The 16,493-nt window shown below is 49.5% G+C and overlaps 1 protein-coding gene across 2 annotated transcripts in view; it reads right to left on the reverse strand.

Annotated features, from left to right (window-relative positions):
- The window catches only part of LOC135447895 (gamma-aminobutyric acid receptor subunit beta-4), a 78,726-nt gene that overhangs the window by 17,227 nt on the left and 45,006 nt on the right, over positions 1–16,493 (reverse strand). For both annotated transcript variants that reach the window (XM_064713081.1, XM_064713082.1), the window contains exon 4: positions 8,871–9,091. In XM_064713081.1, the coding sequence (XP_064569151.1) occupies positions 8,871–9,091 (221 nt within the window). The remainder of the gene's footprint in view (positions 1–8,870; positions 9,092–16,493) is intronic.

The following is a 16,493-nucleotide window of genomic DNA, read 5'->3' on the forward strand; positions in this document are numbered from 1 at the left end:
CACCCATTAATCCCAGCATCATCTCCAGTGTGTCGGGAGAACTGAGCTCACCAGCCACAAGTGTGAGGGGTAAAGGATTACTTCCCAAAAATGTGACCTGATTGCAAAAGAAGCAAGTCCAGGCTTTCTAAGGAGGATTGAGTGGGAGACAGGAGAAGACCATTACCTTTGAGGCATTGCTAAAGTGAGTGGGGAACTTTCCCCTTAAAGTTCATCCTCACAAAATCCTTTTGCATCATGACTGTGTCTATCCCAGCAAATTAAAAATGCTTGGCACTGGTTTCTGAGGCCAGTGTCAACTGGCATGGAACAGTCTTGGTCTGCACTTCAATTTCTACCCCACAGAAAAGGGTCTGGCTGCAGAAAGCCTGCTGAGAATGGTCACCAGCCTCTGCTGGCTCTGACTGGGGATGCCCAAGGGACTGTTTTGGACACAGAGCAAAGCCAGGAAACAAACTGACTGTGGAGGACACTGATGTTCAGTGTCCAGGAATATTCCCTGACACCTTTGGCTTGGAAAGGACGCTGACTAAAACTCAGTATGGCTGAGAACAGGAAGGGAACAGCACAAATCCCCCCCACCACTGCCTTTCTAATTCCAGGAGAGACACAGCCAGCAAACACCTCACCCTATTTCCCTGCTATAGATGAAGTGCCATGATGCAGGGACTAACACAAACACCCTCACAGCCAAAGACAAACATTTAAGTTGCTGGTTACAACTTTCTGGATTCCAGATCTCCTGAGAAGCTAAAGATGCTCCCATCCCCTGGGGATGCAGGCTCCCAAAGTTCCCAGCAGTTTGCAGCAATGAGGAGAAGGGATGGAAGCTCAGGTTCTGCAGGACTTATTCAGGCTCGCCCCATGGGGCAAGTTAGACTCCTACGGGAATTCTGGTGACTAAGAGTAGAAAGAGAGGCAAAATTACTGTTTTGCTAAACATGGGAATAAAACCAAAACTGAGTTCTTATTCTGTACATTCTCAAAGTCAGTCATAAAAAACATGCTGGCAAATGTCACCTTCTGCCTGGCAGTAAGCACAAACTTCCAAGGGCCTGGAGGGATTTATAAACCCGTGGTGAATTTTGCCATTCTTTTAACACAGCCTGATCTTTGCAAACTCCTGGAGGTCATGATTGAACCAAGAGCAAGGCAAGGATATGGAATATTTTCCCCTCGTGTCCGTTTGCCTAAAACTGACTCCACAAGCCTTGGCACAGTCCTGCTAAGGTCACTCTGTTTCCAAAAGCATCTGTGCTTGCATAGGCATCCCTTGATAAATAACAGTGTGCACTGCACTCAGATGGGAGAGGAAAAGGAGGCTTTTCTAAACCAGTGCTTAGGGTACCACTCCTCTTAACCAGCCATTTTTCCACCCTGGGAGAGTGGAAGACTGCAAGGTTTTGTTTTTCTGCCCCTTTATTCCATCCCAAATGCACCATGCATTTGGCCATCTTCCAGCTGAACTGGGGGACAAGAGACTGGTGGAACACCTTTAAAAATGTTCTTTTCCTACACTTGAGTTTCAGATATCAATGACTTGCACTTAACAGAGGTATCTCCCTTCAAGAGCATCAGGCTGGCACAAGTTGCATTAATAAAACAGCAAAACAAACCTATGGGAGGTGGCAAAGAACAGGCAAAGCCCAGGAACAGGCTTAAGAGTGGTGGCTGGGCAGGACATGCAGGAAGATGAAGAGGTGCTGCCTCAGGAGACAGTGGATGCTGCCTGACCTCTGTTTCTGCTAATAAACAACTCAGACTCATAGGAGATGCAGCACAGGCAGCAATTCCAGCCAGGAGGGTGCTTGCCTTTGTTCTTGCAAAGATGCAAGGATGTCAAGGATGGAGGAGCAGCTTTGGCTTTGCTGCTTTGTCCTGGTTTAGTAAGCTCCAATTTCTTCCACATCTTCTGAGATTATTGAGAAATTTCATATTATTAAACTTTCTTTAAGTATTCCCAGTTAAATCCATCATTCCAGCCCTAAGAGACAAAAATGCAGGAGAGGATCTATCCTTAACCTCAGCTGGGGAGCTGAGCTCTTAATAAAACCCTGATTTCTCCTCACCCACCTAAGGAAGTCCTCTCCAATCTCCACATATTTGTGCTGAGGAGCTGGCCCAAGGCAGGGCTTGGGGGTGGGACCAGGACAAAGCTCCAGGATCAGCTCCAAGGGGATGGATGGATGGATGGATGGATGGATGGATGGATGGATGGATGGATGGATATGAGTCCAACTTTTTGCATCCCAGCTGCCATGGGGGAGATTTCTGCTGCCTTTGCCTAACCTGCAGAGGGAGCAGGCAGACCTCCCAGAGGCAGGGTAGAGCCTGAATCAGCTCTCACATTTCCAGAGAAAACTCTCTCAGGGAGGGAAAGGGAAGCAAAAATAGTAGATTTCTTCCCTGCTGGCCTGTGAGATGGGAGAAGAAAATTGCTCAGTGGTCTCAGCACAGAAAAAAACTCCTCTCTGTTAAAAACTCCTGTCTTAAACCATCAGGCCAGATTCTTGTGGAAAATCAACAAATACCCATGGAGAAAACAAGGACATGGCTGCAGACAGCAGCTCCAAGTGAGACAGGAGCAGAAGAAACCTTTCTACTGTCTGGAGAGCTAAATAACCCCAGGCTGGGACCTGGGAAATGCAGCACTGCCAGGGCTGGATCCTGATCAAGGGGCAGGTTGGGGATGGGGGCTCTGGAGAAGCCCCCAGGAGGAGCCCCAGCCATGGCAGGGCAGGCTCTGGGATGGCACAGGGGGCTGTGACAATGTGACAGTGTCCCCAGGGCTGAATGGGCCAGCAGGTGGGATGTTTGACATCAGCCTGTGCTGCTCCACAATGCCAGGTGAGCCAGAGGGATGTCCTGGCTGCTGCTTTGCCCACCAAGGGTCAGCAATGGGAGGGTTGGTGGCCCCAGGAGCAGCTGACTGGTGAGAAGTCACCACAGAGAGCAAAAATGAGGTGTTGCCAAAGCAGATACACCCAGCATCTCTCAGTTTAAGACGTTTTGAAGTGTTTGAAGCATCGCAATTCTCTCCCTCTTGCTTTAAGGGATTTTTTACACCGATGAGAGGGTTCTGCCTCCCCAGGAGAGCATTCCTTGGGCTCGGAGCCCCACGGTGCTGCCTTGGCACCTCGGCGTGCTCCTGAGCTGACTCATCCCTCAAGCACACCTCGTTACATCACTAGGGCCAGGAATAAAAACCCCCACCTCACACATGCACACGTTCCCCAGCACCACCCCCAGCTTCGCAGGAGGAGATCCCTCCTTCCCTCCACACAGGATTTAGCCTCCACCACCACCCAATTCCTCTGCACTTCTCCAGTTGCTCAGTTTACACTGCCTGGGCTCCTCGCCAGCCAGGCACGGTCCACGCTGCTCCCTGCCTGCTTCCCAACACCCCAGATTCCAGGGAGGAATTCCTGCTTCCCAACACCCCAGATTCCCCACCAACCCAAGGAGGCAGCCTGGCCTCCTCACATCACCTGTTTAGCCAAAAATCCTCTAATTAGAACGACACCAAACGGCTCCAAGATTCCCCTGAAGGGTGTTTTAAAGCTGGTTTCAAATATGATTCCCCAATTACCACATGAGAATTTCAGCATTGTTACAGTGGTTGCTATTTTTAGGTCTCTGAAAACAGACAGCAAAATGCTGGTGACATCAGCACTTGACAAGTGCCGACTTGTTTCACTACCAAATGGATGCTGCGTGGTCTGGGCAAGGAATTAAAAATCCCAGACCAATGTAGAGCTTGAATGTGTGATAATGTAAAGCTTATTGAATATTGGGGCAGGGCTCCAGACAGTGTCTGGAGGTCCAGAGGAAGCCTTGGTAATTCTGTTACTCAAACATCAATGGTGGTTGTAAAGCAGCTTGTAAGAGTGAGGGAAATATTGACCTAAGTGAAACATCAACATGCACCGACATGGTTTTTCTTAAATGAAAAAATTTCTCGCTAATTTTTGTTCAAAAAAAAAAAAAAAAAACAAAAACAAAAACCAACAGCCATTAGGTAGAAAAGCATATGAAATTCAGCCAGTGCTATACAGATTTTCCTCACTGTTTTACCCACCTCCCTCCACCACCCAGCAGCTTTGTCTTTGTGGGTAACACCCTCAGGCCTCCCTTGCTGTTGCAAGATTTCCACATCATTTTAGCACTCCCCAGTTTCACACTGTGGGTGAACACCCTCCTGTGCTCCACAGGCACTTCTCACTCCAGCAAGGTGCTCAGGGGCCAGGTGAGTGCCAGGTCACACCTCCTGCATCCTCCTGCATCCTCCCATCCCACCGTGCCTGCAGAGCTGGGGCTGACCTCTGGGCTGGCTCAGAGCTCTCTTTGGCTTTCTGGGGTTTGTGCCATCTGGTAACTGCTTGGGGAAGGGGGTAGGAAACACCAGTCCTGCATCCCAGCATCACTGCTGCTGTTTATTCATTCCTTTTGTTGGAGACCTGGCAACCAGCTATTAATGTGAGCCTGGTGGGAATTAATTTTGGAGTAAGCTTTTGTATGGAATGCTTCCCTGAGATGGAGCTGGATTGCAATTCCTTCAACCTTTAATTTGCTAATTCCACCAAAACCAAGAAGAATATGCTTTTCTGACACCCAGCTCTCACAATGGGTTACAGGGCTTCATTTACTCGTGCAAACAAGTTATCTGGAGCCTGCTCTTGTTCTCACAGTGGTCAGGAGCTCCTCATGACTTGGGTGTGCCTTCACTGGGACCCTGGGGTCTGGTCCAGGGATTGAGCCTGGTCCTGCTGGTCCCTGGAACACTTGCTGAAGGCAGGGGCCTGCCAGGATGTCATCCTTCCCTGCTCTCTGACATCAGAGCCTGCTGGAAAAAAATGACTGTTGTGCCACAAATAGCATGATTGAGTCACTTTGCTACAGGATCAGCTCAGAGGAGGGGGAAGCGGCTGGCGAGGAGGGAGAGGAGCAGGAGATGTGGGATCTGCTCAGGGGCAAACTGGCAAACAAAGGAAAAGAGGCAGGTATTGCCTCCTCTGGCCCTCTGCCATCAGGGTGACTCCATTTCATCAATTCCTCCACAAAATGCAGGACAAGAGCAGGATTCAGAGCACTGGGTGCACCTGCCCCTCTCTGCCTGTTGGCAGGGCAAGCCTGGCTGCACATTTACAGAGAGGAGAGGGGCTCAGGTGAATATTCAGGGACTGTTTGCTTGCTTGCTTACACCTGCTGTGTATTTTTGAGTAGGATCACCATTATTTGCACCTGGAAAAAACTGGATCTAGTATTCCTGTTTTCAGCAAAATTGCAGGTCCAGGAGTCAGCATAGAAAGCAGCCCTAAAGAAATCCTTTTCTTACCACTGTGAGCAAAGCTAGAGGGACTTCAAGCATTCAGGGCACCTGGCTTGTACCCCCAGTGCTTCCAGCAAGCCACCCTGACCTGAGGTACAGCTGGGGAGCAGGAGCTGCCATTGCTCAGAGCTTCACTTCTGCAATTGTCATTTTCTCCAGGGGCAAGGGAGCAGCTTCCAGGAAAACCAGCCAAAAGTTAAACCAACACAGGCAGCTCTTACTGAGGCCTGGAAATAGCAGACAAACAGCTGTCATTTTCTTTCATTTGGCCTGGGTGCAATTTTCCTCTTCTCTCCCATTTGCACAGGTCATTCCAGGGGGAAGGGAAGGGAAGGGAAGGGAAGGGAAGGGAAGGGAAGGGAAGGGAAGGGAAGGGAAGGGAAGGGAAGGGAAGGGAAGGGAAGGGAAGGGAAGGGAAGGGAAGGGAAGGGAAGGGAAGGGAAGGGAAGGGAAGGGAAGGTGCGTGAGGAGCTGGCACTGTGGCCCAGCTCGAGTGCAAACCCTCCAAGGACTTGCACTGCCTGGGTTCACACTGCTTGTTCTTCAAGCTAAATAGCAGCTGATAAAAATACAGCAGCACTTGTACTTGTGCTGTGCAGGTGTGTGCAGAGATTGCCCACCAGCCTGGGGGAGGCAGCTCTGTGCTCAGGTGGGCTGATCAGCAGCAAAGAGCAGCCTGAGCTCAGCTGCATTCTTTGCCCCCTCCTTCCTGAATTTATACTCCTACCTGCTTCCAAGTCAAAATATCTTCCTGCCTGCCCTTCACTGCTGTTGGGATAGGAGATCTGGGGGAGCAGCTGTGGGACTGCTGCAGTCTCTCTGGTGGGTCAGCAAAGGCAGCTTGGGGCTCTGTGACAGGTTCAGCCGAACAACATCACTGGCAATGGGGAGAGATGACGTGCCTGTCCTGGGGAGGGAGAGGCACAGCAGGGACAGGTCACAGAGCCGGGCTTGTCCCACCTTTTGCTGTCTCTGGGCCTGGAGCAGGCGGCTTCCATTAATAAAAGGCAAAACCAGCCCAGATATGACCCCAGGGAGCCCAGGGTGTCCCTCAGCACCAGCAGTGCTGCTGCTCCTTTGGCTTCCCTGGGCTCTGCTGCAGGGAGAGCACAGGGCACAACCACCTCTGGCAGGATGATGTTCTGGGCAGCCTCCTGCTTTGCCATGCCCTACCCTCCTCAAAACAACCCTGCCACTCAGAGAGGAGTAAAATAATCCTAAAGTCACACTTTGCCACAGAACACAACAGCTGATATTGTAAATGGGAAGGGTGGTTGAACCCTCTCTGAACAGGGAAAGGTCTTTTCTCCCCCTTGCCTCCATCTCTGGGACAAAAGCCCAGATGCTATCACAAATATTTGTGGAGGCAGGTCAAAAGAGCCAGTTGTGAATTTTGGTAATTGAAAAGGAAAAAAAAGCATGACAAAAATAAAAAACCCTCACCAAATAAACCCAACAACATCAAAAAACCCAAACAAAAAAAACCCCCAAACTCTGAGACTAAAGCAAACAAATACAGGGTTGGAAAAACAATTTCCCAGATTTCAGCTACAGCACCCTGCAGCTGCAAATTTACCTTTTTGCCCTCTGCTTCTCCATTCAACTTTGTTACATACCCTGCCCCTTCACATACCCAGATAAAAGAGTAAGAGCAACCTTTTCTCCCTGCACTTCACACAAGCACAGCAATTTCAAAGGCCTTGGACTTGCCTATGTTCCAGATGCCACAAAACATCTCCTCACTGAGGACCATTCTCCTACCAGATATCAATTTTCAAGCCTCATTCCTCAGAATTATTCCAATAAACAGATGTTTTCCTTAACCTTACACAAACCCATCTTGAACACAAAAATTGACTGAAGTGGTTTGACTAAAAGGCTACAGACATTTAGTCCTGGATACCACAGTAACAAAGGCTCATCTCCATAGCCCAAACTTGCAGAAAATTATAAGCAACTGAAAATGAGTGTTTCAAATGGAAGTGTTATGCAACATGAATGACAGTGACCTGAAACGCCCAGAGCAGACTATTCCCCTCTCCAACATCCATCTATAGCAGCACAGGAAATGTTGGAGGCCTGAAAGAAACAGCCATTTCCAGCTTGGAGAAAGAACAGAGACACAAAACTGCGTAGCACTGGAGTATCTTTTGGGCCCTTGCCTTGCCAGAATATTTTTAGAGACAAGAGAAGTTCAAATGAGGTGTGGTTTTTGACAGGAGTAAGAGCCTGAATGAGGGATGTGGGACTCAGGCAGCTCTTCAAAATGCAGCTTATTCCATCCAAGAGTTACAGCAGTCCGGGGCTGTGGGTGACAGAGCTGTGCCTACAGCTGTCAGCTCCAGCTGCAGGCAGGCCTGGAGACCCTTTGGTTTTAGTTACATTGCATTATATAATTTTCTTTGCTGAGCATCTCAATACAGAAGAACCAATCTGTACCTTAACTTTTATCTACAGCCTATCATAACTACTATAATTACTATATTCATGTTACTGTTCTCCAACCACTAAAAGTTAGTACATTACAGTTTAAGCTAGAAGTTGTTTTTCAGTTTTCGTGCAGTGGAAAATTCTGAGACTTTTTTTCTACTTGCAACATGGGCAATCTTGTTTACCTGTGATTTCTACTTGGTAAAAACATCTTGTTTGGGGTGAGTTTATCCTTTGCTCTAAGTCATAAAATCCCTTCTAACTAACATACCCTTGGTTGTCCAGTAAGACTGGGTCAGCAATTATTTTCTTCTATATGGAAACTTGCTTTCATCTATATTCCTTCTTCAGGTTTGTCCTAAGGTGATGTTATCATGTTTGTATCCCCATTCCTGTGTTCTGTTTATGTTCTGTGCCTTCAAGACTAGCTCTGAAGAGTGAAAGTTTTGTTTTGGTTTCTTATCAGCCTGCTCCCCCACCGCTGGTGGGACACAGAGATGGGGCAGTACATGGGTGCTGCTTCTGCTTTTTGCCTGGCTTTTTGCTTTGTTCTTGCTCTTGCTTCTGCTTTGCTCCTGCTTTTTGCTTCTGCTCATTAGTTAGTTTAGCTAAGCAGTCCAAATTTTCCCTAGACTATTTTTCCTTTCCCTTTTTTTGGACCTACTCGAACCTGCTTCGGACTGGGACCTGGGAACACCGAGAGTTTGTGCCCTGTGGCCTAGCGGGGCCTACTCTGGGCAGCAGCCATCCCCAGTGCTGGAGGGACTGAGAACAGAGCAACCACCCCTCAGAGAGACTTTCTGAATTCGTCATCTTTTTCAGAGCAGTGAAAGAGTGGTGTCATCCAACACTGATCATTTTGTGTGCTGTGCCTGTTAAATTCTTTCCACTTCTCTCTGAGGAATCCTTCCTGAACTGACTGGGGGAACCATGTGGGTTTGCTTTCTGGAGGGACCCCCTTTGAAGGTTTTCTCCCAAATTTGCCCTAAACCACAACAAGGTTCTACATTCAAAAATCTTTCTGCCAAGCACACATATCTGTGAGACTTTCTTGTCAAACCTCCATCCTTCCCAACAGACAGGAACCATTCCAGCAAACGCTGTGACTCACCTGAGGCCGTAGAGGACGGTGCCGTCGGGGTGGAGCCGGATCATGCGGTTCTTCACCGTCACCCCGTGCAGAAAGGACTTCTTGTCATTCAGGAAGTAGGTGTCAGGCAGCCACAGCTGGTCAGCCACCCTGTTGTCCAGGGTCAGGTTGAGAGGAAGGTCGTTGTAGGCCAGGCGTTTGTCCCGCCAGCTCTGCTGGAAGTACATGGTGATGGTGTAATCCTGCCAGAGAAATGGGCACATGTCAGCCTGGGGGCACTGCAGCTCCAGCCCCTCACCAACCACTGCCAACACCTCCCCCAGTTCCTCAGCACCCAAATGTGTGGGTCCACACCTCCAAAAGTTTTTTTTTAAGGGTTTTGTTTTGAGTTTTTTTGGGGGCTTTTTTTGGTTTAGTTTGGTTTGTTTTTTGGAGTTTTTTGTTTGTTTTTGTTTTTTTGTTTTGGTTTGTTTTAGGTTGCATTTTTTAGTTTTGTTTTTTTGGGCTTGTTTTGTTTTGTTTTGTTTTTTTCTCTTTCTTTTTCTCTTTTTTTGGAGGGGTGTGTGCTGCGATTCGTTCTGTGAAAATGGGAGCAAGCCCATGTTTTGCAGGGGACAAAACACAATTATGTTCTGTCCCCTGTTTCCCCTGTCCTTGCCATTTAAGTTTCCAATCAAGCAAAACTGCATCCCACTCCTGCTGTCCCAGCTTGCAGCAGTGTCTGCACCACTCAGGCTACAGGAGCACCAAAGCGTGCTCAAATTTATGGGGAATAAATTTTAGCCAACAGTGGTTACCCAGCAAAGGCTTCCAGGGTCATTCCCCACTTCCCTCACACAAAGGTCACATAAATGAAATCCACCCACGTCCAGGCACTGCTTGTTAGTTGGTAAAAGCCAATTTTGGTTTCAGCAGAAGCTGAGGCTGTTCCAAAGGGCACAGGGAGAACCTCACCTTGAGGCCAAGGTTTGAAGATCAGGCCAGGCCAGCTGTGACCAGCTCTGAGCACTTGCCTCGCTATGGGAGCTGAGCTGGGAGCTCGTGGTGGTTCTCAGGAAGGGACATATGGGGAGGAAATCTGTCATCAGTGGAGCATGATCCACTGGTAAAGGGGCAGTTCCCTGAAAAATTCCCCATAAATTTGGACAGCAGGAGGAAGCTCTTCATGGAAAGGGTTGTTAAACATCAGAATGGAGTGCCTAGGGAGGTGGTGCAGTCCCCATCCCTGGAGGTGTCCAAGGAACAACTGGATGTGGCACTCAGGGCCATGGTCTGGCTGACAAGGCTGGGGTCACTCAGTCACAGGTGGAACTCAGTCTTAGAAGTCTTTTCCAGCCTAAATAATTCTGTGATTCCCAACCATCCCCAGCCAGCACAATGCCATACAAACCTCCTGCTCCCCTCCTGTCCAACAGAGAAAAGCTGACACAAAACTGTTGCTAACACAAGAATTTTATAGAAGGGAGTGTGAGCTGTTGGTGGCTGCTGCTCTGCAGAAACCAAACCCATTTCTGGGCACATCCAGGACACATCCAGAGGCCTTGGATTAGCCTGTTCAGAGGCACAGAAACCAAACCCATTGCTGGGCACATCCAGAGGCCTTGGTCAGCCTGTTCAGAGGCTCAGTGTGGTGCCACATAATAGAACAACTTCTTCTTCCCAGGTAAACAAGCAGTACAGGAAAGAGTCCTGTACACACCAACAACAGGAAACATTCTCAGGAAACATTCTCACAACAGGTCTTAAATAGGCTGGGAGATAAGATTTTTGGGGCAAACCAGATGGCATTAAAAGCTATGGATTGATTGGGGAGTGGGCACAAGTCCTGTTGACAGTGACCTTACAGAAGTCAGAGATTTTTCCCCAAGTCCTTAAATAAAAAGCTATAGAAATGTGCTTCTTGTTGACAGAGTGATAAAACCATCTTTTGTTCCCTTAAAAAGGAATTAAGTCTAGAAGTTTCTCTTCTCAATTAGGTGAAGAGACATCTCATATGACTTAGGAGACTTCATCTCAAATTTAAGGATAGCTAATTGCACAGAAGGTAAAAAGTCTTGCCTAAGCAATTTACTAGAAAAAGAAGAGAACAAATAAACTAATCACTTTTGTGAGGTGTTTCACTAGGGGCAAAGACCTTTGCACCTGGCTTGGTTTTTCTCTGCAAAGAGTTTTGTTATTTTGCCTTTTATTAAAACCTTTTTGGTTTTAACATTACCACAGAAGCCATCCTGTTGATTTTAAGCCTTCTAAGGTAGCTGAGCTATCTTGGGTATGAAATAGATCTCCAAGAGCTTATGAGACTTAGCTCAAAGAGACCCATATTAAAAGCATTTTTGCAAATGATCTAGAACAGGTGGGACCACAGACACATTGTCTCTTCTCAAGCAGTCCCTGCAGTGCCACAGGAATCCCCTTGACCACATGAATTTGCAGGATGAGCCTTTCTGCTCTGCAAATCCCAGCTCTGTGTGACAAGCTGGTGAGGATCTTGCTCATGCACCAACATCTGGGCTGAGCACTGAGGCATCTGCCTGCCTGTCTTCTCCCACAGCCTTCATTCAAAGCCAGGTTTGATTAACACCTCTGAAAACAAGCTCAAATAATCCCACATCATGGATAATGCCAGCTTTTGGGTATCTAACTATGATTCAGAAATCCAGACCCACATGCACACCGAAAGGTCACTGTGTAAATCTGTGGAGCACACCCGATACAGAGCTATATCTGTCACCTTCTGGGCTGTCTTGAGAAGAACAAAGATGCAGTGACAACTTGCTGGCCAAGGAGCTGTTTTGCTCTGCTTTTTAAAGGACTGTAAACTCCTGCATCAGAAGGCTCACAGTCCATCTCTCTGAAGCACAAATATTCTCATTTTGGTCAGGACCCTGTAAAGGAAGATATTGTCCCCAGAATTTCTACCAGCGTGCTTGGGGCATGCTTGGGGCAGTGAGAGCACAGAGAGCAGAGCATCCAAATTCCTGAATCTTCTGACTCCTGTTGGTAACAGACTCATCCCCTGCCTGTGGGACACTCGGCTACAGAGGCATCCTCTCCATTCCCCCCTTTGAGAACTCCACCCACACAGCTTGGCAAGCTCCTTCACTGACCTGCATTTCCCTAATCCTTGACAGAGCCCTGCAACACCTCACCCCTAACCAGGCCACCCTGCTGTCACTGCCTTCAAGCAGCAGCAGGCAAGAGGTGGCACTGATCTCCAGAAGACAAAAAGGGCAAGCTGCTTGCAAAGTGAACAATGCACCTTCTAAAACACATCCTCTGTGTTCCCAGGGCTGATGGAACAGGCTCAGAGGGGTGCTGACAGAAAAGCTACACCCCAGCTATCAGCTAGAGGATGTTCTTCATGTGCAGAGACCTTCCTGGGGAAGAGCAGCCAGCCCAGCCCAGGGCTGAGCTCTGCTCTCTGGCCTTGCTGGGTTCCTTGGCACAACAGATTTCTCTGGGCAGCATTGTGGAGGTGAGAACTTGATAACCACGGCTCATGGCAGGGCCTCAGGTTTCCCTCAGCCTCTCTCTCTGCTGATTCCTGTGTTCCACTTCTTGTTCTGCTGCTCTCATCACATTGCTGAACAGCAGGCAGGATTTCTGGGCAGAAGGAAGAGCAGGGCAGGTGCCCACCCCACAGTGGTCAGCCCTCCTAAGAGGGATGAAGGGCACTGACATGGCAGGGACAGAACCAAGCCATGGGGATGAGGGACAGGGCAGGCACAGCTGGGGCTGGAGGCAGCACTGGCAGGGTCCCTCCAGCAGGTGAGAGGGGCAGAACCCAGTAGAGAAGCAGTGAGCTTGCCTTCCCCTTCATATCCCATTTCCTGGCCAGGCAGTTATGGAGTAGCCATGTGCCACCCTAACATCACACCCTGGCCAGGCTCCAGAGCTGCTGGGACCTTAATCACAGCCTTCTTCCAGAGGCACACAAGGGTGACACTGCTCTGCAGCAGCAGAATGGCCAGATGGAGCCAAGGCATGCAGGGGTTCATAGGTTCAGGAATCAAGTAATGAGCCTGATTTCCCTCCAAGCCTTGCATGACAAGGCCTTTGTTGTGGGGTTTTATCTGTCACTGGGCTAATATGAGGCTTTCCCAAACCTCCCACTAATCCATGACACTCACCAGCCTGCTGATGCCACAGATATGACACCAGCTGGCTTTCCCAGAGTCACCAGCTGGCAGCAGTTGGCCAATTTACCAGGTTTGGTGAAGAACTCTGAATTAAACACACCTGGAGCTCTCACACCCCTCCAGCTCTTCCTTCCACCTCAGACTGAGGCATCTTGGTGGGACAGCAGAGCTGGATGTCTCTGCTGCCTGTGCAGGGCTAAGGGAGGGGTTTTGCCTCTGCACACACACCCAGCAAGCAGAGCTCTCCTGGTGCTGCTGGAGGAGCAAACGAGAGGTGCAGGAAAATCTGACTTCTCCCTTGTCTCTAAATGATAGAGGTGCAGGAAAATTTGACTTTTCCCTTGTCTCTAAATGATAGAGGTGCAAGAAAATCTGACTTCTCCCTTATCTCTAAATGAGAGAGGTGCAAGAAAATCTGACTTCTCCCTTATCTCTAAACTGGTAGCCTAGACCTTCTCCACCCTGCACCAGTGCAGCTCCAGCAGCAACAAAAATGCTTCCAAATGATGGATCCCACTGGTCTTTGCGGAGGACCATGAAATGCTCAGGCAGGGCCAGAGCCTGGCCATGGCCATCACAGCTGGGGCAAGGATGGCAGAGCTTTGTGGGGAGCTCCCAGCTCGCCCTGCCAAGGTGGTCTGCACTGAGATAGAAGGCAGGATGTGCCAGGCCATCCTGTGCAAGCTCCTGCTTCATCTGGTGCCTGCTGGGGGAGGAGAAATGAGGCTGGAAGTAGGGAGATATCACTCCTCACCAGAAACTGCACTCTGGAAAGTGTTCACCATGACCCTGGAATTATTTTTTTTTAAAACAAAGGCTAGGACAGGACAAAGGGAGCTTTTGAAGGGTGGATATGACCAGAAATTGCACGCCTCCCCTTGTTCTCCCTTTTCCCATCCCAAGGAAAAGCAAGCTTTGCAAAGATACCTGCAAACTCTGCCCAGCTGGGCTTTGCTACCAGAGCTGAGCTGGCCATGTCAGGCTGCCCTGCCCTGCCCAGCATCCCACTGTGGGAGCTGAAATGCCAGAATCAACAGCTCTGGCCAGGGGAAAGCTCTTTCAGGCCTGCTGAGGCTCACTGACCTAAAAAGCAGGTGCCTCTTTGCTAAAAGGGCTTGTGTGCTTCAAAAGAAGCCTCTCCTTCCTCTCTGCCAGCCCAGCAGTGGCCAGATCCCTTGGTTTGTCCCCAAGGTCTGGTACCCAGGACTTTCACAGGATTCACAGAATCACCAGGTTGGAAGAGATCTTCATAATCATCGAGTCCACCCCAGCCCCAACAGCTCACCCAAACCCTGGCACCCAGTGCCACATCCAGGCTTTGTTAAACACACCCAGGGATGGGGACTGCACCACCTCCCTGGGCAGCCATTCCAGAACTTTATCCCCTTTCTGTAAAAAACTTCAAGCCCCTGCAGCAGCATCAGCATCCCTGAGCTGCCCTCCTGTCCCAGCTGTGTGTGGGCAGCTCTGGGCACCACAGCTCCCCTCCAGCAGCTCAGATGGCACTTGAGCTGCTGGGAAGCTGGGGAGCTGCTGAGCCTGCCTGTCCCTTGTTGGGGAAGATGAAACAGGAAAGCCTTATAAATATGATTGTCTGGCAAAAGATTTTGAGAATATGGAACCTATAAGCGAGATTGGAATGAAAGCAAGCTTTGAGATACCTCAGTTACTGAACAACTGGAAAACAATGGTGTGGCAGGACTGAAGGTGAAACAATACCCTTTGCTTGCAAACAGCTCCAAGGGTCCCAGCAGACCCTGCCAGCTTGGCAGAAGGGGCCCAAAGCGGAGTTTTTAGGGTTTAAAGTGTAACACAGTATGATAATGTAGTGATTCTTATAGGCTGTATGGAAATGCTGTAGGATTTGTATCTTGTACTAGATTGGTTAGTGAGAATCAGAATATTCAGCACAGAAGATGATTTATTGTATTGTAACGAGAACTTTGCTGTCTTAGCTCTTCCTTTCTATGCTCTTACCTCTTACCCCTTTTACTCTCTTACCCTTTTACTCTCTCCCCCTCTCATTCTCTCTCCCCCTCTCTTCTCTCGGGCCTGCTCTGAGCTGTGTTTGGCAGCTCCCAGCAGGGCCCTGCACCCAGGCCCTTTGCAATAAACCCCAAGTTCCAGCCCTGGCTGCAGAGATCTCTCGTCTCCGTCTGTCCCCACCATGCTAACCCCGACACCCTACAGTCCCTGAGGGATCCCTGCACATGCCTGGCTCTGCTGGGCAGCTCTGTGCCAGCTGCCAGTGCCAGCCCCTGATGCCCCCACTCTGAAGGATTCCAAAGCCTTTCCAAAGGGTTTTTTCTCTTCCTTCCTGCTCTGTGAGGCACACAAGGCAGAGGTGAGAGCTGGCAGACACTCATTGTGCAGAGGTGCTCCCCTGTGAGCAGAGCTCACCTAAAGGGACACAAAAATACTGCAGAAGGGAGAGGAGATTACCTGGGGGCCCCATGTGTTGGGATGATGGGGTGTCCTAGCAGCTGCTGAGGACAGGAATGCTAAAATCCATCTCCAGGTGAAAGGATATTGATAATTACAGCCTGTCCTGAAGCTCAGCTGAGCCCCCAAACCAAAGATGGTGCACATTGTGAGAGGCTGGAGTGCTGACACGGCAGGGGCATGAATGGAGGAAGGTGTTTCCTGCAGAACCCCAGAGGCAACAAACTCAGCCAAGCATGCACAGGGATTCCCCAGACTCTCAGAGGACAGGGCAGAGAAATCTGAGGGAACAGCAGCTGAGTCACAGCAAGAAGGGAAATAAGCTGGCACTTCATTGGTATGAATTCAAGAATGAATTTCCACTGGCTCATTTTCCAAACACCTCTATTAACATCTATCCTATAAGCTGCTTCTCCCCCTCCACCTCACAGAGCCCCTTTTGGGAGTAAAATGCTCTTTGGGAAGCAAACCTGGCCTGGCCCTGGACCCCTCCCTGTGGTGCTGGCTCTGTGCAGCCCAGGAGCAGAAATGAACCCACTGTCAGACAACATCAAAGCTGCCTCCTGGAGAAGTGTCCCAGGCTAAGATGCCAGATCTGAGCACAGGAACAAACATGTTTGTGCAGAAGAAGGCACAGTTTGGGGGAAACAAGGCAGTGAGATGATTGTGAACCAGGGGAAGGGACTAAAGCAGGAGAGGAGCCACTCCTGCCATGGGCAGCACAGGCTGGGTGCTGCTGGAGCAGTAACACCCTGGGAGGCAGCAGGAGGCTGAGGATGGAGGTAGCAGATATCATCTGAAGCCACCATAACTCAGTGAGGACACAGAACAGCTGCTGGTGGGCCAGCCATGGCTGTTTAATGGTGTGCAGGGATGTGCCCAAACCACCAAGGCCCTTATGGGAACCTGAACCTCCTTGTCCACGGATCAAAGAACAGCAAGGGGCGGGAAGGAGCAGTTAAGGGACACCACAGTGTCCCTTTCTGTCACTGCAGTGACAGGAGGGATACAAAATCGAGGAGCCCCTCTTCTCCTGTGTCAGTTTGCAGGACACAAACATGCT

The sequence above is a fragment of the Zonotrichia leucophrys genome, chromosome 4A, assembly GCF_028769735.1.
Source record: "Zonotrichia leucophrys gambelii isolate GWCS_2022_RI chromosome 4A, RI_Zleu_2.0, whole genome shotgun sequence".
NCBI lineage: Eukaryota > Metazoa > Chordata > Aves > Passeriformes > Passerellidae > Zonotrichia > Zonotrichia leucophrys.